General features: G+C 44.3%; 1 protein-coding gene across 3 annotated transcripts in view; it reads right to left on the minus strand.

Annotated features, from left to right (window-relative positions):
• Nucleotides 1-27,706, minus strand: part of WWP2 (WW domain containing E3 ubiquitin protein ligase 2) — a 118,191-nt gene that overhangs the window by 59,895 nt on the left and 30,590 nt on the right. For 2 of the 3 annotated variants that reach the window (XM_031458167.2, XM_010979208.3), the window contains exons 5-6: nt 9,635-9,772; nt 7,769-7,865 (exon numbers count right to left, since the gene is read on the minus strand). In XM_031458167.2, coding sequence (XP_031314027.1) covers nt 7,769-7,865; nt 9,635-9,772 — 235 coding nt within the window. The remainder of the gene's footprint in view (nt 1-7,768; nt 7,866-9,634; nt 9,773-27,706) is intronic. The other variant, XM_064489016.1, reaches the window with a different exon arrangement.

Consider the following 27,706-nt stretch of genomic DNA (forward strand, 5'->3'; position numbering starts at 1 on the left):
TCACCCTTTTTAAGGCCACAGTTTAATGAGTTCTCACAAATGTACACAATCATGTTACCAACACCACCATGGAGACACAGAACATTTCTGCCTGGGTTCATGTCCCAGCCGTACATTTTAACATAAGCTGTCTGAGTTTCAGTCTCCTCATTAACAAATTTGGGATAATAACAGATTGTGGTGAAGGTAATGATTTAATACACTTAAAGAACTTAGAACAGTGCTTGGAATAAACCAAGCACCTAATAAATGTTAATAATAACAACTCTAAAAAACAAAATAAATAAATAAATAAAAAAGACACAGAACATTTCCATGGCCCCCCCCAAATTTCTTGGTGCCCTTGGCAGTCAATCCCTCCCCTCAATTCCCAAAAACTGCTGATTGGATTTCTGTCCTGATAATTTCATCTTTTCCATAATGTTATATAAATGGGAATCATACAGAATACAGCCTTTTGTGTATGGCTTCCTGTACTTAGCATAAGGCTTCTGAGAGTCACCCGTGTTCTAGGTTGTTCCTTTTTATTGCTCAGACCAAATAAATTTTAAGAGAAAAAGGCACTAGGAGAAGAGAGGATCACCAGATTAGGATAAAATGTTCCATTTGCCCATAAGGCATATTTCAAATTGGTATTGTGGACCCAAAAAAGTAACCTTGAAATACATAAAGCAGAAACTCATGGATATGATTTGGCCCCACCCATTACGCCGTCATCTCCTCCTATTTTCCCATCACCCCCTCCACTCCAGCCAGGACGGCCTGCCTACCACTCCTTCAGCCCCAAGGCACACTCCCAACTTAGCTCCTTTGCAATTGCCATTCTTCTGCCCAACATTCCTCCCCAGGTATCCTCCTGGATAAATCCCTCACCTTCTTCAAGTCTTTGCTCACAGGTCCCCTTCTTAACGAGACCTCTCCTGTACGTCTTATTTAATAGTGCATCGTGTTGTTATAGAATACGTTTATATGTGTTTTCACATGGATCAAATGCATTTCTTAAAAAATAGAGATCAATAAAACCAGAAAAAAGAGGAACACTCTGGGATTTCACATTACTATAGACGCCAAGCCAGGCAACGTTTTCAGAAAGGACAGGTCCACACGGTTATTAAACGTGCAGATAGGTCAGCTGGGCCTTCATGGCTGTAATTTTGGCAGAATGACAGAGGCCGATGCCAGAATGAAGTAAATTAATGCATAAATAGAAATAAGGATGGGAGACCCAAAGAATATTGAGACCAATATCTTCTTTGTATTTTCAGTAAGTTATAGGCACATACTAACAACCCTGTGACGTGTAAAGCAGAAAGCAATATAAATTCTGTACTTCAGTTCTGTGACTATTTTTACCTAATACAAAATGAAAAACCTAAATATAGAATTGTTCCAGTGTTTAAAAGGAGTCGTTCTATTTAGGTTATTGAGCATACCATCACAGAGACAGTCACTAAACCAAACCCCAAATCTCCACTTCCACAGACCTTGGCACTTTCAAAAGGAGCCGTCCCATGCCAACAGAATCCTAAAGGAAAAGTCTAACCTCATCATACCAAACCACAGCCACAAACACCATGGCTCAAGTAACCCTTTTCCCTGCCATCCACATCTGTCCAAAGCATTTGCAGTCAGTTCTGTTCTGGTCTTCAGTCATCACACACCCAAACTGCCCAATCTCCCACGACTAAAAAGTCTTTTCTCTGAGACCCATACTCTTTCTACTGGCTTCTCTCTAAACTCTTTCCCTTTTGGTCACAATTCTGTAGGACTGAGAAGTCCTAGAATCCAGATACAGATCTGGTTACAGTAGAAATGTCACCTCTGTGCCCTAAATTGTGGTGACCGTTCCATTGGCCCCGTTGTCAGGAATACATTTTGTTTTGCTCTGCATCTCCGAGGGTTGGTTTGCATTCCTCCTCCCACGGATACACTTTCCGAGGAATAACTCTGCCCCAGAGCCACACTGTAGCACTGTTCCACCGAGCCAGCTAAGCACCAATCACAACCACTACAGGGGATGCCATTTTAGAGTGACAGCTTCATAAGCTGCTCCCCTCCTGCATTTCTCATTTCCACCAATGGCATCACAGTCCAAGAGCTTGGGAGTCCCCTGTATGTCTCCTCATCCTCCACCCTGTCTTAGCGAGTCACCCAGCCCAGTCCACCTCAATGATTACACCTCCCAGTTCTCTCTCCCGTCTCCTCTCCAATCTGCCACCACCCACAGCTAGTCACCAACTCCTATCTCACCATTCCTACAACAGTGCTCTTATTAGTCCCTGAGTCTAGTCTCAACCTCCACTGTGTCACAGCCTCAATCCTATTCCTCATGTACCAAGTGCTCAGAGGAGAGCCCCACAAGCTCCTTGTGTGCAAGGCCAGGTCTCAGGTATCACTGAATGAGTACATGCATGACACAGGTTCCTTTTCTTGCTCCTTTCTCTTCCCCAGCAATCATACCAACGCTACAGCCAGATATGGGGATGGGAGGCCTGAATGGAAACTGTAAAGATGCTCAGTTCAGGGTTGCGCTGACAGGGTGACATCTCCAAATAACTACAGTTCCAAATCAAGAAGGCTTTAGTCATCTCAGTGCAAGGACAGGCGGCAGTGGCCAACAGTGACAGAGAATGGCCCAGTGCCCGAAGGCTCAGTTCCCGTTCACCGCTTTCCCCGCTCGTTTTGCTTCCCAGTCCCCACTGGCCCTCCCAGGACTCCCAGCAGTGTTCCCAGCAGTGTTCCCAGCAGCCTCACACCCCGCTGAGTTTGTTTTTCTTTCCTTTCTGGGCTGGGCTGTCTGCAGACACAGCTGATGAGCTATTTAGAGCTCACCAGAGACCTTGGGCCTTTATGAAAGTCTCCAAGATGACAGCTCTTTTAAATGTCCAGTGGTCATTAATGCCAAGGCAAGTAAGTCAATCAATCTGATATGTTTTTATCAGAGCAGCATAAAAAGGGAGAGAGGAAAGAAGGGTGGGTGAAAACTCTAACAGAGAAGGGTCTGAAACTTTTACACGTAAAAGAACGATGTGGGAGCTTGTTAAAATGTAGATTCTGACCAACACTGGCCAATACTGACAGCTGATGGGGGACGAGGGCCTCCAGCCCTTCACACCAAACACACACACACACACACACTCATGCACATTCACTTATCCTCTTAAAATAAATACATACCTAATACAGAATGTAGAAAATTAATTCTTAAGCTCATATAGACAGTTTCTTAACTGAGATCCCTTTCACAGTTTGCAGACCTATTAATGAAAAACTTTTATGAACCGAAAAGCAAATTCAATGCCTTCTTCCATTTGTTGGTACCATTTCCCTCTAGGACTATGGAAAATCTACAGGGCTTCTAGATGGAGGAGCGAGTACTTAAGTCAAAAGAAATCTTATGGTTGTGCCTGGAGCAGCAGCATAGCTCACAGACAGTCCTGTGGGTTTCATCTGTTAGCTGACTTCACCTTAACTCCTGGATTTCATGTAATAGCTGGGGAGGGGAAAAACTCACAGGTGATGAAGAATCAGCAAACCACAGAGGGACCCTGACGTCCTGGCTTTCCACCTTCAGTCAGGAATTTCACAACCCTTTCTCACCTAAAAGTGACTCCAAAGGGAGCTGCCAGTACCAGCATGGCTCCCCTCTGCTGGGTACTTTTTCCCTCCACGTAGACTGCACTGGTTGCTTCTCTAGCTCACCAGTTAGCACCTTCAACTTGTCAGTCCCTAAGATACTACACAGAAGCCTTGGGCAACGGACAAGAGTCTCTCTACAAACTCCCACCCACCCTCTCCTCAGTCTTCCCCTCTCCACACACTGCTTCCTTCTCTCTCTGAGCTTCCCACGGCGCCCACAGTTTCATCTGCCTGTTTCACGTACGTCTCGTGCATCGCGAAGACTGTGAACTCATTGTGGAAAGCGGACGCCATGCTTCTGGCAAGCCCCACGCGAGGCGATGAGCGCACGGTACCGGGGACACATTAGAGCTGCAAAACCTGAATTGACTTAGGCACTGATCCCAAGCCAGCCCTCATTCCAGCAAAATAAAATAAACACTGGGGGATTATTAAAGGGTGTGGTAGGGACTCCCTGTGCCAACGAGCACACACTCTCCCAGGGGGCTCCGTAATACATGGGAACAAGGAACACTGGTGGAGTTGCCTGGACAGGACGGCACACTAACAGACAGAACCCTGGGTGCACCGCGTCACGGCCCACACTCCAAACACCAAATGGTGCTGGACCAGCCCTCTTGGGCCACCAAGATTAGTGCTGTTCTGACACATTATCTGGCAGTGAACCAGCTTTCATGTGGAGCCCCTTCCCTGAAGGCCCGAACTTAATTCTCCAACCTGAGACTCCTCAGTGACAAAAGCAAGACCTACAAGGCCAGCGTGGAGCACAGACTTAGAATCACTGGCTAGGCTGCTACATAGATAAACTGTAGGGGAGAGGAATGAGCCGTTATCAGCGAGCCTGGAGAAACCCTAAGTTCTGAAATCTGTCTGCCTTAACAGCAGACAACAATTTCTCCAACCTAACACCATGCTGTTTTAGTTTACCTAAGTTGCTGAGTGATACATTTTTTTAAAATTGTGAAATATACCATGTAAACAAAAGAATACACTAAATATATATTCAGTTGGAAAAAAGAATAATAAAATGAACACCCAGGGATCCACCATCCAGGCTAAGAAATAACATTTCCAGTACCCAGAAGCTTTCATCATGCTTTTTTCCTCATTAAACCCCCACATGATAACCCTGAATTCAGGAGAATGGTTCATTATTCCCTTCCACTTTTTATAGTTTTGCCACCTGTGAAGGTATCCATAAAAAAAAAATAGGGTTTCATTTCAAATTTTTAAACTTTACATAAATGACATCACACTGTACACTTCTTCCTGTGATCATCTGCTGCTCTTGTTCAACACTATGTTTCTGACATTCCACCATACTGTTGTAACTATCTCTCCCCCATCTTTGCTATGGGACAGTATTTCACTGTAAGACCACACAACAATTTATGATAGTAACTCTTTCTTTACTCAGCCAGACCCACTAGCAGGACGCTGACATGGTCTGTCTGCTAATAAATTCCTGACCATGAATTGTTGGTGGTGATCCTATGCTGACGTCCATGTGGCAGAGCAGATGGTAAAACAACCAGAGGTGCTTCACCTGATGATCAGTAAAGAGTGGGCAAGATCCCACTAAGAGATGGAGCTGTGAGGCCGTGCTCAGCAAGCACATGGGAGCTTTGCTGGATGAACGTGGGTAGATGAACCCTTAAGATAAAACCCTTACATGGTGCCAGTTCTAAGGCTTTATGAAGCAGGGAGAGGAGAGGAAAAGGTCCATCTGACACTGCAATCTTCACCTTCATGGGCACGTCAGAGCACCTTTGATCATGGAGAACAGCAACAAGTCCAAGAAAAACCTACCCTTCAGACAGCGAAAGCTAAATATTTAGTCTGGGAGGCGGCAGGCAGAAGCCCATCATTCTCTCTACCTCAGGAAACCAAGGACAGCAGAGGATTGTCCCTGAATCCTGAAGGTTTGATTCATCACCCTCCTAACTACAGTCTCCTGGATGTGAATGTTTCAGTAATGCCATACTTCCCAGGTTTGGCAGTGGGGAAGTGGGGCATAAAAGACAGTCCCCAGATGCAACCCCCACCCCATCACCTTCACAGAGCCCTCCCAAAGTACGAGGCCCTCAGATGGATGTAGTTCAGCTCAGTTCATTCCTACAGTGACCCAGGTGATAGCCCCATTTTACACCTGAAAAAACTGAGAGGCTGCGAAGTTGAGTGACTTGTCCAATATCATACAGCAAGTAAATGACAGGCCAGGATTCAATCTGCGTCTTCTGATTCCAAAGCCCCACGCTCATCCAGTAGACGACTCTGCTGCCACCTAGGCATGCAGGCTGGCCTCTCTAAATGCAGCAGCAGTGGGGAAAGGGGGGTTTTAGGGAAGCAGAAGATGTTACATCTCGGTGATACTTCCAAAAGTGCTGCTGAATGGCAACAGGTTCCATGCGAACACATGATAAACTTAGATGGCAGAGGCCTGTGGAAACTCACAGGCCACGCATAGAAAATGCTACAGTAGCTGGGCAGACAGAGGAGGCCTCCCCATACGGCTTAAACGACCTAGAAAGCACTTTGCCCACCAGTAATTAACTAACAGTGAACGTCTACCATGTGTTATGGGCAAAAGTGCAACCCATTTTCTGCTGAAGCCTGGTTGCTGCTGTAACAGTCAACAATCCCCAACACAAACAACACCAGAGAAGGGGTATCCAGATATGTGACTTTCGAGGTCTATCAACTAGAGAACTTCAGAGAGCAACAAACAGGTCAAAAACTGAAGTCCAAACCTGTCAAGAGCTGAACTCTGCCTTTTAGCACCAAATTAATTGACATCAGTTGTCAGACACCAACTTTCCAACCAGCTAAAGGACCAAGATGGCGGGTATTAATGCCAGAGCTAAGAAGGCATTATTCTCAAAGAGTGAATGGCTGAGGTGTTCTTCTCCACCATCTACTCGCCCCTGAATAGATTCTGTTTTCTCTAGTTCTGGGTTCCAATCATGCCTCTCGTGATACAAGATTTGCCAATTATACTGTCGGTCCTTAACTGGTAAGCCTCAACTATTTATCCCAACTTAGAGGTCATCTTGTGAGTCACAGAGAAGAGTGACCAGTCTTCAGGGTATGAGATAAGACATTTGCAGAGGCTTGGAGAAAAGACGACAAGGAAATGGTACCTCTGCTTCTAATGATGCTACAGACAACTGAACAAAATATTCAACCCTCTCTTGTTCCTGACACCTGCCAGGCACCAAAACCCCACAAACCCTCAAAACAACCAAATCCAGAGAGGCAGACGACTGTCCTCAGAGGGACCTTTCCAGCTGCTGTGGGTAATGGCTAAAATATACTCTGTTTCTTAAAGCATTACACCCCTAGTCCCTGGGATTTGTCTGGGAAGACTTTTACCAGTTATTCGCCTACTCTGTGCAAATAATGGTTTACAAACTATATTCCATATGATTCTTTTCCTTAATATTCCCTTAAAATGTCTGGGGATTTTGTACATTGTAATAAGCAAGAAAATGGGTTCCCAACCTCCTCATTATCTCTCTAATGCACTTAAAACTATTCCCCTGCCTGGGAATTCAACTGCCGTGGAAATGGTTTGTACCTTTAACACAACACAAGTATAAGATGGGAATGTCAGTAAATAAAATTACGTCATTTGTGATGAGTAACAAGTATAACGTAGCTCAGACTCTGAGTGCAGGAGGTCTTCACCAACACTCCCAAGGGAATCATGAATCAATCCCCACAAACAGGAATGCACAGACAGGAAACTTCACATGCAAAGAACCACTGCTCTAGGTGTTTCTGTGTGCATCCTAGAAGGATAGCTGTGGCCGCTGTATCGGATGTATTAAAAAAAAGCAGTCAAGCTCTGTTCAACAGTTCCTCTTATCCAAATACCCAATTTGGCCAGTCCCTATCTTGTCAAGGAATCCACGACCCTTCTGAGAATCCTGAGTTTTGTATTCCCCCCAGGCCCTCTTAACACACTTATAAGTCTTATAAGTTAGTTATAAGCTCTCTGGAAATCTCCAACAGTTTCTAACATAAATTGTTCCTCACTACTTCCCAACGTGTTTTCAAGAGCTCTAAGTGACTTCCCAGCTCCTCTCATCCACAAGGCCAGCGGTGGGGCGGCGGATGGGGGTCTTACCGGGATCTCCCACCAAAGCAGTTTGTGCTGGGGGGCTGGTGCCGGGTCTCTGGAGCGACAGCTGTCCCGCTGGACTCTCTTGAAGGTGGCTGTGAACCTGGAAAGGGGACCCATCACGGGAAAAGACAGAAACATTGACACGCTCAAACCTCTGTGTGAGATGTGGGTACAGGCACGGGGCTAACTTCTGTTTTAGAGCGTCCCACCCCGGTGGGATGCGGTCCGTCCAGCAAGCTGCAGCCACCAGCAGGAGAAGGACAGGGGCGGCCGGGTGAGATCTGATTGAGGCCACAAAACAGAGGGGCTCAATCCTGGGAAATAATTTTTCTTCTCCAAGACCTTCAAGAACGTCAAAGGCACTTACGAGCATGCTGTCTTATATGTTAAATGAACTTCGGCCACACCACAGAAGACAGAGGACGGATGCTGGCCATGCAATGGGGGCAAGGAACTGGGGCGTCTCTCGACATCACAAGCAGGGAGCTTTTAAAAAGCCAGATCAGTTTTGATCCAGATCAAATCATGATATTCTCCTGATCAAAAACTCTTCAACAGCTTTCTGCTCCTTTGGATGAGGTTCAAAATCCTTACTAAGGTCTTCGAGGCTGCAGGTCTCAGCCGACCTGCTTCTGTGGCCTCACCTCCTACCACTCCCTGTCTTGCTCCCCATGATCCAGCCACCCTGGCTGCCTCTGTACCCACCACGGGCCATGCTCCCTCCCACCTGAGAGCTTCTGCACCTGAGATCCCTCCACCTCTTACTCAGCCACCCCTTTATCCCACATCCCTTCCTTGGCCTGTCTAAACGCCTCATACTCCAGCGGGTCTCAGCTTCCTCAGAGAAACCTTCCCCAGCCCCCAATTTACATGAGATCCCCTAAAGCACAGCACTCTTCCTTTATAGCTTGTGTCACAATTACAATTATATAATTACGTATGCGTTTCCTCATTTGATGCTTAACATCCCCTGCCCCCACCAAGTAGATAAGTAAAGACCATGTGAATTTTGTCCCTGCCATCTGGCTAGCACCTGGTCCAAGACCTAGTACAAGCCAAGTGCTCAATTATGGATCTATGTGTTGAATGAGTCAATGGCACGTGTTTTTCTAGATACAGCAAAAGTACCGCGAGCACCACACAGCCTGGTTGAATAAGGAGTCTTAGCAGTCAAGGCCCAGCCAATCACTGAGATCTTACCCAAATGCCCTTGAAACAGAATTCAAATCTCACCCCTGAAGCTACAGAAAGCCTGTTAGGGGCCTGGAAAGTGCCACAGTTACATCACATTTAATGAGAAAAATTATGGAGAAAGCCAACCCATTTCAGATCTCAGCCTTCATGAAGTAATTTCCTGCTAGATCCAAAGGTGACTAATTTCAGACTAGATCAAAAGAAACAAACTGCCCACATTCAGGACAGAGCAGGAGACACTCTCCAATATCCCCGCTTCTTGCCTATAATTTGCTAATGTGAATCTCTGAGACATATGGCTGCTCTTTCCCGACCAAAACTGGCTCATAAAAGATGAGATCCCCAGGAAGTTTAACTGGAAGAAAAACGGGCCCAAGTAACATTTAATAAAGATGTTTTATTTTCCAAAGCCCATGTGGGATGAAAAGATGTTTTTCCCTGCTCTCAAACCAAACAACTTGCTTACAAAGACTTGACATTTATTTTGGTCCTTTATCAGGAAATAGTCCTTGAAAAATCATGCCATGATTTTGATCCACAATGCTAAGAAGAGTCAGGGCTGGCTGAGCAGTCCCCAAACCCAGGGATAGAACCAAGCTCTGGGCACCTCTTCCGGCCCTCCTGCCCCACCGCACCCCGTCCCGGCACAGCCCCGGGGAGCAGGGCGGCACTCACCGTCCGTCACGGCACTGCCATTAGGCACGCTTCCCAGATCAACAGTGGGCCCGTCCAGGAAAATTGTCAGCTCACCACCCGAGACAACACCGCCTTTGTTTTCAGTCTGCAGGTTCAGGGTCAGCTGCGTGTTCTCCACTGTTGGACACAAAAAGCAACATGAGTGGACAAAAGCAGATGTACCCCGAGTTAAGATTCTGTGAGTTATAAGCCCCTACTTCAGCTACTCTGGCTTCCCTGGCAACATTTCTCTGCATCTTCAAACTTGTCTTATGGCATGGAAGAAAGAATGGGAAGGAATATACCTGACTGTCATCATTGTATTAGTCTGGTGGGAAAGGCTGTACTCATTTTTTCCTAAACGTTTTACATCATTAGGTTAGCAAAGTAATTTCTAAATTACTTATTTGTTTGCTTATACCTGCAGGATCATAAGAGAATAGTAAAGGATGTGGATGGCATACAGAGGAAGAAGGAAGTCACAAGCAGCCATCCCCCCTCCCCATACAAAGAACGGTGGCCAAAAGGACTGAAACAGGTCAGGAGAGCCCCAGGAGAAGCCATCAGGAGTCATCTCTAGATAAAGGATTGTAGGGACTTATTTGTGTTAAAAAGTTGTTTGTTTGGCTAATTTTCAATCCTGAAAATGTTTCACTTTGAAATAAGGCAAAAAAAAAATTTAAAGAACAAAAATTCAATATGGGCAAGTCAGCCCCACAGTGACAGGGACTCGGGTGAGTCCCGTAAGGCGAGACTAGTCGACACGTGGCTCTATGACTGGGGTGAGAAGACAGCTCAGAGTCACCCAGCCTCTGGAGCACTAAGCAAATCCAGCCCTGTGGGCAAACAAGAACAAACTGACACAAGGCAGAAGCACCAATCCCTGGGCGGGCTGGAAACCGCAGCACACACACCCTACCCCCCACCCACCCCACTGCCAAGCCTGGCCACACTGAACGGCTTCCATCCAGTTACTGCCCAGGAGCAATAGCCTCGGCTTCAGGGCTGTTTGATAATTACCAAGAAACAGCAGCATTTATGAGGACTTCCAAAGGGTATGCAGTCCTTCCATGCCTCCCCACATCTTACAAAGCCAGACCAGGAAAGTGCCACATATTCCAACCTCCCTCCCCACCCACACTACCCATCAAACCACCACTTCATTCTATCTCTTAGTTGCTACTGTATTATTATAAACTTGTTTTCTAGAACAAGTATAAATAACTATCTCCATGAGCATTTCCTAGAGACAATCTCCCCCTACCCAAAAAAAAAAAAAAAAAAAAAAACTGCCCTGCATCTAAGAAACAGACACAGCCCTTTAAGAACTTAGCAGAAAAATAAGTCTCCATCAATTCGATGATCTACCATGATAAGGCAGAAACCAGTTATCCTTAGGTATTCAAGCTCTCAAAGCATCTCTCCCTTCCCTCAATCTTTCTTCCCTGAAATGGATCACCCCAAATCCTTTCGAGTCTGTTATCAGTCAGTTTCCCTAAGTGGGTTGGTGAGTTCCAAATATTTCTATAAATTAACACTTGTAATCTGAAAACTAGTTCCTTAAAAAGTCCAAGGGGGAAAGAACTGAGGCCCTTCAACCAGCAGCAGCACTTGTCAGCCATGCAAATGAGCCCCCTTGGAAGTGGCTCCTCCAGCCCCAGTCCAGCTTTCAGATGATTACAGCCCAGCCAATATACCAACTGCAACCTCATGAGAGATCCCAGGCCAGAATGCCCAGCTAAGCTGCTCCCAAATCCTGATCCACTGAAACTTTGAGATAATAAATGTGTTGGGGTTTTTTAAAGTCAACTATCATGCTGAGATCCAGGCCCTAAGTCCCTAGCTGGCAGGAGAGCACAGAGACCGAGGGCAAGTACCAGTCAGGCAGACTGGATTCATATCTCAGTTCTACTACCTAGTAGCTATGCAGTATTACACAAATTACTTAACATGAACATTGGTCTCTCTGCATGCAAAACAGAGGCAGCAAGAACACATTTTTCAGAAAACATATGTAAAGAATTAAACAGCACCTGGTAAGTTCCTGATAAGATGCCATTTTTATTATTTCCTGTTTTTCAGCTGAAGAGTCCCAACTTCTCTCAGTCTAACCCATTCGTTGTATTCTTGCTCTTCTCTTGACTTTTCTTCTCTTAACCTTTTTCACGTTTTGGCAACAAACTCCAAGGTCAGCCAAACTCTTCCAAGGTCAGCCACATTTGTACTGCAAGGATGAACAATCTTCTAGTCTTGTTTCTAGGATACTTCTTAAAGATGCCCTGTCCACCACTGTCAGAAATGTGCTGAGATGAGCATTCTCAAAGGGCTCCTTGGTTCCCTTCTTGAAATCTCAAAGGCCATCACTTTACAAGTGGAGTGTACACTTTTCCCCTCCTTCCTGGAGGGATGATAATATTCAATAGGAAGAAGGAAGAGCCCAAGGCCTCTTGCTGCTCATTTCAAACTCCTGACAGTCACCCTACCATGGTCCTCTGACAAAGCCTGGGCAGAGCCTACATTTTTCTCTTCATGGTCTCATCTCAAGGTTCCAGCTTAGCTCTTCTGTCTGGTTTTCTGGTCATTGTGTCCAGCAGTCATTATATATGCGTAGATTCAGAAGTTACCTTGCAACTCTTTGGGAGTTCAAAAAGAGCCAGTAAAGGGGGAGGTCTTTTTTTTCTTTAAACTAAGCTTCTGAGAACATAACCCTCTACTGTTCTACTTACCAAAAGGAAATTTCAGAGAGACCTCAGTCCATCCCCATCATACCCAAGTGATTGAAATGAACATCACTAACAGCAAGACAACCTGACACCCGCATGCTTCCTGACATGATACAGTATGAAGTACACAACATCGCTTTTAAAGTCCTCTTGCAAAAGCATTTAACCTGAGTCCAATCTAGCCTCTAAACTTCCTTCCCAGTTTACATGAAATAAGAGGACAGAGGAACAAATTCATGAGGAAACAATCAGACTAACCCAGAATATGGGGCATCTATACAGTGACTATCCTGGACTCCTCAAAAAGTCAGTGTCATTAAGCACAGGCAAGAAGAAGACTCCTTTAAAGGAACACAACTACCAAATCTCTTGTGTGAATTTTAATTAAACCTTGGTTTGAAAATATATTTAGACAACTGGAGAAATTTGCATCCAGACTGGATATTGAATAATGTCTGAAATTACTGCTGACTTTCTTAGGTTTGATAATGGTACTGTGGCTTTATTTAGGAATGTTCTTACTCTTCAGAGATTCAAGAGTAGATGATGATAACATCTACACTTATTCTCAAATGGTTTTGCAGAATAGGCTGAAGTGTCATGATGTCTACCTTCAAATGGTTCAGGGAAAACAATGCACATGCACACACCCCCAGGCTGACACATCTAGGGTCAAACAAATGGAGCAAAATCTTAGCAAGTGTTGGTTCTCGGTGGAGGGCATTTGGGCATTCATTGTGTTACTCTTTCAATTACATTGTAGGTTGGAAATTTTCATGATAAAAAGTTTGGGAAAAGGTTTTTTTTTTTAATTGGCAAGGCTATTAAAAAATTAAACCTCTGAGAACAGAACACTCTATTATTCTCTTTAAAAAAAAAAAAAAAAAAAAACCTGAGCCAGGGGAGCCCTACAATGCATAATAGGACTAAAGAAACCATGAGCTAACTGAGTGACAAGCTTGAGCATACAGGGGAGGCTGAAAGGAGTAAGTGTGACTGGAAAACATATACTGGAATCCAAGCTATAAATAGCAGCATTAGCCACCTCGCCGTGGGGCCCTCAGGTTTTACTGCGGCCACACTGTCAACTCCACAAAGGGCCTTTCTCTTGCACCAGGTCTTCGCGCTGCCTTTTGAGGTACTGCTCAAAAGTCACAAAACTGATGAAAACATGGGTGTAGTAAGGCGAGTTCCAGAAGGAGAATCGGATTTAGCATAAGAGACTCACCAACGAGCCCTCGACCTCTCCTGGCCCTGCTCTGCCTGTGAGTGTGCAGTTCCCATGTGTGCAGTGAGCGTCCACTCTTCCCGTCACTGAGATCCAACAGGCTCAGAACAGACAAAAGGCTGTGCTCCTGGGTGTCTCTATTCTAGCTGGGGCAAACAGACAATAAGCAATATGGCTTTTTTTAAAAACTAAATTGCATAATCTGTTAGAAGGTGGTAAATGCATGAAAAATAAATGAAAGGAGGGAAAGGGAAGGAAAATGCAAGAGTTTGGAGGAGGGTTTGGTGCGCTGAGAGTGTCTCACTGGGAAGGTGACAACTGAGCAAAGACTTAAAAGAAGGATGAGGCAGGGGAGCCACATAAGTATCTGGAGGAAGAATATTCCAGGCAGAGAGAGAAGGAAACACGGATGGGGGCATGCTGGGCAGGTCTGAGGCACAGCAGGGAGGCTGGTGTGGTCAGAGGGGATGAAGAAAGAGGGGAGCAGGAGACGAGGGCAGTCAGAAATCAGATTCACAAGGAAGACCTTGGAGCCCCTGCAAGGTCTCCGGCGTTTATTCTGCATGAGATCGGGAGCCATTAGAGGGTTGTGAGCAAGGAAGGGCTGTGACTTCTGTTGTAGCACAACCACTATGGCTGCAGGAGGAGCAAGAGCTGAAGCAGACAAGACCTGGGAGGAGGTTACTGCAATACTCCAGGCAGGAGCAGCTGGGGGCTCAGGCCAAGGCGACAGCAGTGTCTGGGAACAGGGTGCCTATGGGAGACTGCCTTTTCCTCCTTCTTTCCAGCCCCTGTTAGGAAAGACCCATGGCTCCCCACCGAGCACATCGCCAGGCCCCACAGGCCCCCCCAGGCTCTTGGAATCAAAGCTTTGGGCAAGTCTTAGGCAGGGGCTGCAAAAGAGCACCAAGTGAGAGCATGGCTAGAGGAAGTCAGAGTCAATTACGACCAAATGGAACATATATAATGAAACTATTCCGCTGGCAAGAGACCTTAGTTCCTTCAAGAAAGCCAAGCCCCTGAGCTCATGCTAACTTCAGCAATCAGCAAACGTACTCCTGTTCTGTTCTAAGTACCCACTGGTGACCAAGACCTGGTAACTGGTGATGCAACTTAATGGAAGTTGACAGACAGCGGCAGGGCTGGCTATTAGAAGCTAGAGGCAAAGAATTTGAAAAATCCTCAAGGGCTGTGCCAAGAGATCCCTTTAAAAGCTAGCACACAAGGAGAGACAAGCGGAGAGCAGGTGCTTCCTGATGGAAGCACACACCACCTCATCAAAAGGAGAGAAATAAGAACCCAGATCAGATCAAGCCTCTAGATCCTGAGTTCGATAGGGATGAGTTTACAGGAAACAGAGAGGGACAGAGGAACATGCTGAACCACAGTTCAGGGATACAAACAGCAAAACCCAACATGTGGGAAACTACGGGACAAACCGTCCAGTTTCTTCAACAATGAATTGCAAGGGGGAAAAGGAGGATGGAGAAACATACTGATTAAAAGAGACTTAAGAGACATATCAATCTTGTTTGGATCCTGATTCAAACAAACCCATGGTGGGGGAAAAATATTTCTAAGACAACTGAGGAAATGTAGAATCTCACTGAACATCTGATGATACTAAATGATTACCATTAAGTTTCTTGGGTATGAAATTGGTTTTATAGTTATGGCTGTTCAGAGTCCTTATCTTTTAGGGATACATACTGAAATATTTGTAAATGAAACATGTCTGGGACTTAAATAAAAACAGCCTAGTGGGGAGGGGGGGTAGGAACTGCAATCCATATCTGTGCAGCTGGGCGACGGGCACACGGGGGCTCACAGGCTACTCTTCCCATGTACTCTTGGCAACTTCTACCACTTTATTTTTCAAGCCACCAAACCTAAGGTACAAACAGTGACTGAAAACTAAAAAACTTACATGAATTCAACATTCACACATACAGTTTGAAATACAAAAAGGTAGAAAATAAACAGTCAAACTGCTGAGGGAGTAGCTCCTACTCTTATTTTCAAAGTCTCAGATTTGCAAGCGGCTTCAGGTTAATAATTTCCTATTGGGAAGAGCTGTTACGTGCAACAGGGATGAGTAATATTTTTCTAAGAGTTACTTTTTCCTTTTCCTGACTTGGATTTTTTAATATGTTTTTTGCATATGGTACTAATAAGTATAGATAAATAGGGTATGGAAGCTGCTTTCCTTATTCCAACAGAATAAAAAACCTACATAAACCAACACTGCCAAACTGTGCCCCTAGAATGCAATTCAGTTATGAAATCCAGAAGTCCTGCCTGGACAGTTTTACTGCAGTGTATGAAAAAACTTTCTGCTCTAGAATCTTCCACCATCACTGTCCCTCACCAAAATGTATGTGTGTACAGGCTTATATCTTTTAAGAGGAAAAATCTTTTTTTTTTCCTTTTTTTTCCTAACTCAGAATATAAATATAAGAATTTACCTGAAAATTTGAGAAAAATAAAACAGGACACAAAAGTGGGATACTTTGAAGAAAGACCAAGTATTCTCGGGCCAAGAGTCTCAGAAGCTTGATGAAGATGTGATTGATTTGGCCTTAACAGAGCTGTTCAGTGGAACAAACAAACCTTCTTCCTGCCTCCTTCTGCCCTCAGTCCCATAGGCCCATCAAAAGAAAGTGAAAATAAGCAGGGCTTTCATTAACAGGTCAGCGTCCATTCTACACGGAGCTGTGAAACACTGGTGCACAGAGGGACGGAGCTGGAGGAAATTCCAGAAGGGCAGAGAGAAAACAGCCTCCTTTCCAGACCCAGTTCCCCGTAACAGACACACACAGACTGGAGGCTACCCCAGGTTTAAAGAGAACCCTCTTTCACGTCCCCTTCGCAGTAAAGGAAGCCAGAGGCTTCCAGGATTTACTGTTACAACGTCTCTTTGGCTTCCAACCTTAGCCAGAGCCTAACAAGAGAAAGTCTTTTCTCCCAAGCTAGCGGCAGGTTGTAAACACTGGAATTCCCACCGGCGTACCAATGTTGGCTCTGCTTCATTCCACTTCCCCTCAGTCCACTTCACCCCCACCTTGGCACTGTCTTCCCAGAACACAGGGTGTAAGGAAGACTCTACCTTTGGTAGGCTGCTGCTGCTGCAAGTTCATCCTTCATCATTTCTAAATTAAAGTCTTGATCTACTGAGGGTTACATTAACTCCTCTAAAAATGAAAATGGCTTCATTTTTCAAAGCCAGTTTGTAAACTTTTATTTTTCTCCTTTTTGCCTTGTTCATTCATTCAAGAAGCATTTTCTGGGCATCCACCCTCTGCCTGACACCGGGCTAGAAGATCTGTTATAATGAAGAATGAAAACAGATACAGTCACTGCTTTTAGGAACCTCATAAGTCAGTGGGAGAAACAGAAGTAACTAAAAAAATGTAAAGTTGCACCTGTGAAACAGATTTCATACAAGAGAACTTATGGTCCCATGAGTGCTGGGTATCTGGCCTGGTCAGGGCATCAGGAAAAGTTTCCTGAGGAATTGACAACTCAACTGTGATCTGAAGTTTCTGGTAGAGAGCTAGCAGGTTAGGCGGTGAAGCAGGCTGGGGAGGAAGACCCTTCCGGGCAAAGGAAATACCATGTGCAAAGGCCCCGTGGCACAATGGACTGGCTGCATTCAGGAAACTGAACACAGATGAGTGGGGCTGGACTGGAATGTGAGCCAACTGGGGTAGGAGAGCTAGGTGGTGAGCAGACACTGCAGTGGCTTGTGGACTCACCATGTCAGAGTTCTTCTCTATCCTAAGAGCAGCAGCCTGATACTTAAGGGCTTTTAATCAAGATGTGACAATATCAGCATCGTGATTTCCAAAAACATTCCATAGCGTGGAAAAGAGACTGGAGAGAAGTAAGATTAGATACAAGCAGAACAGACAAGAGGCCAGAGGCAAGGGCCAGGACACTAGAGGTGGGGCTGTAAGAAGTGGGCAGACTTGCAAAGGTAAAAACCAAGAGAATCTGAAAACAGATTAGCAAAAAGAGGTAGAGGGACCAAAGACAATTCCTAGGTTTCTAACTTACTTAACTAGACAAATGGAGGATCTATGCATTGAAATACAGAACACTGGAAGAGGACCAGATCTGGGGAAGAGGTGATAAGTTCAGATTTGGACAAGCTGATTTTGAGGTGCTTCTGGCATATCCAGAAGGAAACAGCAAGACAGTAGTCATGCAGTGGGTGTGGAGCTCAGAGGAGAGGTCTAGGCCGAAGATGCAAATCTATGGATTCCCTGCACAGGATGGTCATGCAGTAAGGGGAGGTACAGACGATCACAGAATAAGAGGAGGGAACGGCAGGAAACTCAGTTAATAGTCCAACAAATGAAGATGACCTCACAAAGACGACAGAGAAGAACGGTCAGAGAGGTGGAAGTCAGAAAAGATTCCTGAGTAGGCAGGAAAGGGTGGGCTCCAAAGCATGGACAGAGAGTCTGCCCTTCCAATGGGAGGAAGAGGGACAGCTCCCCTCCTTCCACAGGAACAAGGGAGGAGAGGTTAGGCACGTGCATCCTCATTCCGGTACAAGACAGAATCATCAGTCATGATTGCCCTTGTTTCTGTTGCATCAGGGTCCCAGCGTTCTATGGCCAAAGCCCCTGCAGCTACGCACGCTTTTTCTTTACTTACAAAAAGTGCACATGCATACACACTTCAGAACTGGCTGTTCATCACAGTCATCTATCTAACAAAGTATATTATAAACAGAGTCCCTCTTGAATCAACCAAGGGTCCCTTTAACACAGGAAACAAAAAAAAAAGGCCTCATCTGTCTTGGTAAATCTCATTGTTTGTCAAGCTATAGCTTATTTTTAATTTTTTAAAGTGACTTAGGCGAAATAAATACGGATCTGGGAAAGTTACGTCTTTAGAATAAACTGTCGGTTCACATTAGTTACTGCTGCCTTGTCATTAGGACTCCTCCTCCTCCCCAAGGCAGGGGGAATCCTCATCACCCAGCAATTCCGAGGATTCCTAGACTAGGTCCATCCTAACGGCTCACCCACACCACCTTCCCCACTGCACAGAATCAAAGCCATGTTTATAAACACGGCAGAGGCAGGCTTTCAATGAACAAAACCTCCTTTTCAATGATCTTTCAATAGCAAAATGCAGGAGCCCAGCTAGAAAAAAAACTTTTACAGTTAAGATTCTTCTTTTAAAATATCAGGAGAGTGAAGGAACTGGATGAAGATAGGAAGTACAAACTTCCAGTTATAAGATAAATAAGGACTAGGGATGTAATGTATGTACAATGTGGTGACTAAATACTGCTGTACGTACTAAGAAAGTAAATCCTAAAAGTTCTCACCACAAGGAAAAAAATCCATTTTTTCCTTTTTATTTTTGTATCTACCTAAGATGATGAAGGTTAACTAAACTTACTGTGGTAATCATTTCACAATAAAAAAAAAATTTCCTGCTTTTAAAAAATGGCTTTTTAAAAATTACGGTTTCAGATGAGTGAAATATTACGCTACAATTAAGATTCGGATTAATGACCATGAAAAGTGTACAAGAACATGGAAAATCATTTACACTACAATGTTAAGTTAAAAAAAAGAACATGAAATTAATAGAAAGCATTCTATTATTACAACCTTGTAAAAATAAGTATGTAGAAGGGCAAAGAAATAAATGAACCAGAGAAGAATACTAAGTTGTGTTTGAAGAGTCAAATTATGAAATAAAAATTTTACTTTTTAAATTTCCATTATCTGCAGTGAATATACTTTTCTCTCAATTTCCCATATCAGTTACACAGTTACATATGTATGCATAAGTGTTTACAAATGAAATGAAGGTTGTTCCTTCGGCCTGGAGTGCTTTTCTCCTGTTGGCCTGGACAATCGCTTCTCCTCCTTCTGGAGTCCTGGTGTCACTTCCTCAGGGAAGCCTTCCATCACACCCCCCAACCCCAGGCAAGGTTAAGTCCTCCGTGATACAGTCCCAGAGCACCCTGTACTTTCCTCCACCCTCTCCGTCACAGCTGGAACAGCTGGTCCACTTTCCTCCCCAGATCCTAAAATCCAGGATGGTCTGCCCTGTTTCCTGCTGTATCTCAAGCATCCCGCTCAAAGGGATTCACTGTGTGAATGCTGCAAATAAACTACACCACCCCCCCATCCCAACCCAGGCACATCTCATAATCCTAAGAAAATGCCCTACAGAGAAGGAAACTTCCTCTCGCACAAAATCCTGATTCAACACTTACAAATTCATATGTCTTAGAAGAAAAAAATGAAAAGAGGGGAAAACTGTCTTGACCATCTACTTATGGATTCAAATGCAAAAGGTCTCAATATACCTCTAGAAAAAGAAAAAGGGGGACAGCCTCGGCCGGCATTCATTCTTTGAGGGGTGGAATCACTGCTCAAACACAGATTCCCATGAGGCGGGCCAACCTCCAAGGCCGGTACGTTGACAGAACACGGCTGAGGCTACAGGGAGGCAGCCACGTATAAGGGAAGGCTTTCCTGACACAAAGCTTTTCTTCTTTCTTCAAGTGAGGTTTCACAAGGCAGCCTCTCAGCCAGCGACACAGAGAGCAGGTCTGTTTTAACATTCGTTGCAGGAGCTGTATGTTTACTTTTCAGACTCTCAGCTAAAAGGACCTTTTCTTTCCCAACAGCCCTCCGCGGACACCGAAGCAGCGGGCTGGGTCTGGCTGTGACTTGGAGAAGCTGGGGGCATCGGGTCGGGGGAGTGGGTGGCTTTTGGCTTCTTCGGGAATTCCTTGAGGTTCTGGCTTGGTCATATCTGCCTGAGGTACAGGATGATGGAAAGCAACACACAGAGCGCTTTTCAGAGACTAGTTAAGATGGTTTTGAATCCCAATGCCTGGCATCTGGTGCCAACCAAGAGAACAGAAGTCACTGATGTAACTGCAACCGGATGGAGGCAAAATGACACAGAGGCTTGCATTTGGAGGCTGGGGATGGATTCAGCCTGATGCCTCCCCAGAGAGGGCACCCAGCACTACCCTGGTCCTACTTCTGCCTCAGAGATGGGCCATGACACTGGCCACCAAAACCTAGGTCACACAAAAAGATGTCCATCCTCCCTAATCTAATTAAATACAAATATAATATATAGTTTGCTAAGATTATACAGTATTATATATTATATTATTAGTATCTTCTTTGTGTTCTAGGCACAGAGGGGAGAGGATGCAAAAGAGTTAACAAAAATCAAACACCTGCCCCAGTGGAGCTTACATTCCAGTTGCAGAGGACAGTAAGTGAGAGAAACAGTCAAAATAGATGTATTATATGGGGATACTGCTAAAGATAAAATAAAGCAGGGAAAGGAAATAGGGGGTGGTGGGTAGGGAAGAATCGTAATTAAGATAGTTTGGTCAAGGCCACGTGTATGATTCCACTGGTAGAAAAGGTCTAGAAAAGGCCAGTCTGCAGAGATAGAGAGCAGATTAAAGGATGCCAGGGGCTCAGGGTGGGAATGGGAATTAATGGTAAATGAGCAGGAGGGAATCTTACTGAGGTGGTGGGAAAGTTCATGGCGATGTTGCACAACTTGGTAAAAAGCTTTAAAATCATTGAATTGATCAGGGAAGGCCTCACTGAGGTGACATCTGAGTGGACTGGAAGGGGGTGAGGAAGTGAGCCAGGAGGACCCAGGAGGAAGAGCATTTCAGAAAGAGGGTAAGGCTGGTGCAAAGGCCCTGAGGCAAGAGCTGCGGTGGGTTGGAGGAATAGCAAGGAGCCTCTGGACCAGAAGCAGGTGTGGTGAGGGCAAATGGCTAAGATGAGGTAACAGAGGTAACAGTCTGGAAGGCTGTCAGGGAAGGACTTCAGTTTTTACTCTCAGTGCAATGGGCAACTGCTGGAGGTTTGACCTATGGGTTGGATCATTCTGGCTGCTGGGTTCAAACATAAGCTATAGGGAGACAAAGGAAAATGAGGCAGGGAGACCAGTTAGGAGGCCTTTGCCTCCTGAGTCGGGAAGTGGTGGTGAGGTGGACACGGGTGACAGCAGCTGTCACACTGAGAAATGGTCAGATCCTCGAATGTATCTTGAAGGGGATGTGGGTGGGACACGCTGATGGACCGGATGTGGATTGTGACAGAAAGTGGCATCAAGAAGAACAGCAAGATTTTTAGTCCAAGCAACACCTGAGATGGGGGAAGCCATGGGAAAGCAGGTAGCTCAGCTTTTGACATGTTAATTCGAGGATGATAATCAGACATCTGGAAATATATCAGGTTGCCCGGGGAAAGGCTCAGGGTGTGAATCACAGGTGTGTGGACCACATTTAAAACCATGAGGCTGAATGAGATCATGTAAGGAAGAGGTGTCAATTAACAAGAGGTGGCTGCAGGACTAAACCTACTTGGGATACCCCAGAGTTCCTGGACTGGTGAGGAGGAAACCAACAAAGGAGACTGGAAAAGAGTGACCAGAAAGATACACAGACAGAACACCAGTCAGGCATGGTGCCCAGAAAACCAAGTGAGAAAAATGCCTCAAGGAGGAGGGATGGAGTCCTTGTACCCAGTCTGCAAGGCAAGTGAGCTGGGGATGAGCACTGACCACTGAACTGAGCCACACGGAGATGACTGGAGACCTCATACAGCACTTGCAGCAGGGAAGTGAGGGAAAAAAGCTACCTGTGAGTTCTCTCGAGAAGAAAAGGGAGAGGAGGAAAGAAAAGAGAGGCAAATTAAAATAACAAAGAGAAATCGCTTGCGCAGCCAAACAGACTGGCAATGCCCAGCGAAGTCGATCCAGGGTAAGGGGCACAGGCACACGTGTGCACACAGTGGGTGTACAAACGGGTCCAGTTTTTGCAGCAGATGCAGGCCATGGGCATCAAAAAACTTAAAACACGCCTGCCTTTTGACCCAGCCATGTATGCCCAGGAATTTACTACCCTAAGAAAAAGAAAGGCAGGAGAACAAAGATACCCTTACAAGAATTCACCAAAAAGTCTTGCTTATAGCAGTAAAGAAGTAGAAACAGCCAATAATACAAGATTTGGTTACACCGTAGTGCAGTCATACAAAAAAAAAAAAAAAAAAAAAACCACAACACTATTGGAGTCATTAAATGGATCTAGTTTCACTGAGGTGGAAAAAAAGTTATAAAGCCATACGTATAGTGAGTTCCAAGTTTGGGGAAAAAGTTATACATTCATATACATATATATGATTGCCATGCCCCAAAAAGCTGAGTAGATATATAACAAAATGTTAACAGGATTAGCTCTGAATAAAAGAATTTCCAGGGATTTTAACCTGGAGAGTCTTTGGAAGAAAGTATGTACAGAGGTTTCAGGCAAAGGCTTCAAGACCAAAAGGCCTGGGTTAAATCCGAATTCTGCCACCACCTACTATGTGGCCTGGGCAAGTTACATAACATCTGCCTATTTCCTCATGAAAGGGGATGGCAATACAATCTACCTCATAGATATGCTGGATGACTATATGGGAAGAAAAAAAATTTTATATATATATATCAAGAATTCAGAACAATGCCTGGTACATACTAAGCACTCACAATGGGGTTTTTTGGTCTTTTTTTTCAATAATTATGAAATAATAATAATCAGAAAAATAAATAACATTTTCAGTTTTAGGAGTATATGTTGCTTTTAAAAGGAGAAAAGATATTAATACAATCAGCACCCTCTCCCCAACCCTGTATCTACAGGTTCCACATCCACAGATTCAACCAAGTGTGGATCGAAAATATTCGGGGAAAAAAAATTCCAGAAAGCTCCCAAAACCAAAACCAAAACTAGAATTTGCTGTGCTCCAGCAACTATTTATAAAGCATTTACATTTAGTAAGTATTATAAATAATCTAGACATGATGTAAAGCATATGGGAGGGTGTGCATAGGTTACATGCAAATACTATGCTACTTTATAAAAAAGGGACTTGTGCATCCGCAGACTGTGGTTTGGAGTCAGGGTGGGTGCAAAAGATACAAACTATAATATTTCAATTTGTGGAGCAAGACAAAAATTTATGAGAACTTTTCTGTGAGCATTCCATGAGACTGAAATAACGAGGTCTTAGGGGTTTACTAGGTTCATAAAAGTAACTAGTTGGCTACGCAGGACTGGTTTGGCCATTTCTACCATCAGGCTGATCACGGCACTGGAGGCTCTAGCTGTGCCCTAAACAACAGCCCCCTGCCAGCTTACAACTGTCACACACTTCCTCTCACGTCTGTCTCGTGCCTGCCTCCTATTCAGCTGAAGAAACAGTGAATAATTTTTCAAGCTTGAATTTAAAATTGTTTTTAACTGAGGAGCAGTTTTTTTTTAAATTTTCTCTTTTCTTCCTCTGACTCAAGTTCCAAGGATCAGTAGTTTGATTTATCTTTCAGTTGAAAAACTGGAAAAACAGCGCTGTGTTTACTTTCAAATAAATGCATGCAGTGTCTGTCAGGCTTGCCTCCTCGAGACGCACAGCCCACCTACTGGAACACTCCATCCTCACGGAAGAGTGAGGGAGGCCGTGCCCCTCTTGTGACTGGCCTATCTGTCCTTGAAACGTAAAGTAACAACCCTTTGCTTATAAGATTTTTAAATAAATAGGGAGCTGTTTGCTTTTACTCTCGTTTCCCTTTTTTTTTTTTTCTCCCAACTCTGGGAGACATACAGGGGAAGAAAACAGACATACATAGAAAACAAAGAGCATAAGCAAGGAGCTTTCCAAAGGTATTTCATTTTCACAGTGGGTCTGGGTACAGCAATTCTCCAACCACCTCCTGTGCATTATTGAACTGAGGAAATGTGTACATATATGGATGATGCTGAGAGCCAGGGCTCTCCTATAGAAAGGAGGAAAGTCAGGAAGAACCCTGTGGGGTTGAATTAGAATTAGAGGTTTCTGTATAAATTCATTATGTTTAATATATAGACACAGAAATAGGTAACTTTACATGTCTGTGTGTATATGTGATGTGTGTGTGCACGCACGTGTGTATGTATATATGTGTGTGTATATGTGTGTAAATACAGAAAGCCTTTTAGGAAAAATGAAGGCTCAAGAATCAAGAAGGTTTTTAAGAAAAAGAGCAGTGAGAAGAGGTCTGTCCAACCTGATATTGACAATCTCTCCAATAAAAACAGGGAGACTATGTAAAACCCATTAGGAAAAAATACAAGATCCTCATCCTACACCATACAGCAAAATGAACTCCAGATTGATTAAAAAGTTAAAAGTTGAAAAACTAAATAAAGAACTTAACCATCTCAAGTGTTGGTGTAGGGAAAGTATCTACGTTGATTTCTTCCTAAGAGGTAACACACTGGTTCTCAGACTTGAGCGGGCATCAGAATCCCCCAGAGCCCTTGTTAAAACACAGATTGCCAGGCCCCATCCCTAGGATTTCTGATCCTGGAGGACTGGGATAGGGCCTGGGAATTTACATTCCTAATATCTTTCCAGCTGATGCTCAGGCTGCTGGTCTAGAGACCATTCTTTGAAAACCACCAGGTTAGCTAATGGTCTCGATGCCATTTGTTCACCTTTCTTTACTGATTTTAAATGCCACCTTTATCACATAGTAAATTCTGTCTACATAGGATGCTGTTTGGAAAAACACAGATGATGAGAACAAGTCAAAAGGATACAGGAGCCGGCGTGAAGAGTCACCCACTGGGCAAACCTGGGATAACTGAGCATCAAAATAATGGCAGTGATAAATTATAACCCACCAAATAAAATAAGAATCCATGAGTTGAGACTGATCATTCATACCTACATAAAGGAAAAGCTCTTCCTTGCAACAGTATGCCAACCAATAAATGTAGAAGGAATGACTAAATTGGGAAGAAAATTTTTGCGTGGAAAGAAAATTTTTGCAACCATCATGATTAATAACTGATTCAGACAACAATCATTAGTGAATGCAAAAACTAGTAGGTGAAGGTATGATGAGGAACAGATATTTACATAATCTCAAAGTACTGTATATCACTATAAATTACTTTTTAATTACAAAGAGAAAATAGTAATTTTACAGTGGAGAATCTGGCAGACACCTCCTTCACCAAATGGTCAAAGTTAACGTCATCAATAATGAAACAAGGTGAGCAGTGTGCCCTCTGGTGTGACGCACCAAGATGGACACAACGTTGCTGCTGCAGCGCTCCTGCTGAAAACGCACGCTCTGACTCTGACGAAGGAGAAACATCAGACAAAGCCACACCGAGGGGATTCCATAAAAAGACTGGCCTGCGCTCTTCAACAATGATAATGTTATCAAAGACAAAAACCGGCTGAGGGAACTGACCCCAGATTTAAGGACAACCAAATGCAATGCATAATCTTGCATGGGATTCTGGATGGGGATGGCGGGGATCACTTGAAGTGCATTTTTTGCAACAACTGGAAAATATGAATCATATAACAATATTAAAAAAGTTGGGGGAGGGTATAGCTCAGAGGTAGAGTGTGCAACTAGCATGCACAAGGTCCTAGGTTCAATCCCTAGCACCTTCATCATAAATAAATAAATAAATAAATAAATAAATAAATAAATAAATAAATAAATAAACAAACAAACAAACAAACAAACAAACAAACCTAATTACCCTTCCCAAAAAATAAATAGGTAAAAATGTTAGACAGCTTCAAGTGGTTAATTGTACAGTGGTTAGGTAAGAAAGCATCCCTCTTCTTAGGAAATAAGACACTTAATATGTGGGATAAAGAAGCACAAGATCTGTCATTTTAAATGATTCAGAAAACCATTATGCATGTATATACAGAGAGAGACGATGTGAACTCACGATGTGAAGGCAAACACATCAAAATATTAACAGTCGGGTGAAAGGTATAGGGGAGTTCTTTGTCCTATTCTTGTTGTTTATGATTCTGATATTATTCAGAATGAAAAGGTTCTGTTTTCAAAGCTACTTCAAGGCTACATTTCCCTCCTTGAAAGCAGGGCAATCTGGTCATGCCAAGGTCTGCAGTGCTCAGGCCAGCTGCACTGCCGGAGAGGAACACTGCAAGACACAAGAGAATCTCAGACCCTACCTGCTACCCAGGTAAACCAAAATTAAATCATCCAGTGGGCGGGTACAAATGAAACCTATGTTGATGACAACTGCAGCTGGCAGATGGGGATTATGTTTGACAATTCCTCTAATAAAAAGGTTTTTCAAAATTGATATTCAACCTCAAAAGCTAGCTTCCACACAGAGATGACTAGAGCTATCCTTAAGAGCCAAACTAGGACTTTTGGTCAAGTCCTCTGTGCAGCCACAGCCAGGTCAATGTCCCCGCAGAGTCAGCCAAGGCTGACCATTATGTAACCGCCGGACTTGAGTAAAACCCTCCACCATAGCATCCCTTGGCCCGGGGTGGGGTGGGGCGGGGTTGGGGAGGCAGGAAACATCAGCTGAGTTTCCCAGTCAACTTCCAAGTTCACCCAGGGGAAAACAAGGGAGCGAATGAAAGAATGAATGACGTCTTGTGGAGCAGAAAAATGCCCTTTCCGGGGAAAAGTGGTTTCAGGAAGACAGGGCCACAGTGAGAGGAGTCACCTCACCTACTGTGACCCGCTACCCTGTGAAACCATGTTTGTATTCAGACACCACCCTGGTAACACTGCCAGCCCAGCAGTTCCCCGAGGAGAGGAGGCGCCAAGACCGTGGTGCTGAAAGGTCCCAGGTTAATGACAGCCTTCCCACTCCACACCCCCAAAGCTTCTGCATTTGTCCAGTCTTCGAGTTCTCTCTTGAAACAACCTTGGGACTGCCTCCCATTTCGGCAAGGAGGTTCCACATAGGAGACTGGGTCTCTGCTGTCCATCTCTGGGATTTGAACCTTCCAATCTTTGGGAAGCAAAGTATCAGAGGAGACAATAATAACTACCATTACTACTACTACCACCACCATTACTCCTCCTCCTCCTCCAGCACTTCCACCTGTCAGCACCGCTATTAGCTCATTTAATCTCAAAACAACATTTTATACACAAGGAAACAGAAAAACAGAGAAGTTAAGTGACTGCCCGATTTTCAAAGCTGGTGGAATCAGGATTCAAACCCAGGTAGCCTGACTCCAGAAGCTACATGTTCTTAATTACTTCTCTACACGACAAATT

This window comes from Camelus dromedarius, chromosome 9, assembly GCF_036321535.1.
Source record: "Camelus dromedarius isolate mCamDro1 chromosome 9, mCamDro1.pat, whole genome shotgun sequence".
In the NCBI taxonomy this organism is placed as follows: Eukaryota; Metazoa; Chordata; class Mammalia; order Artiodactyla; family Camelidae; genus Camelus; species Camelus dromedarius.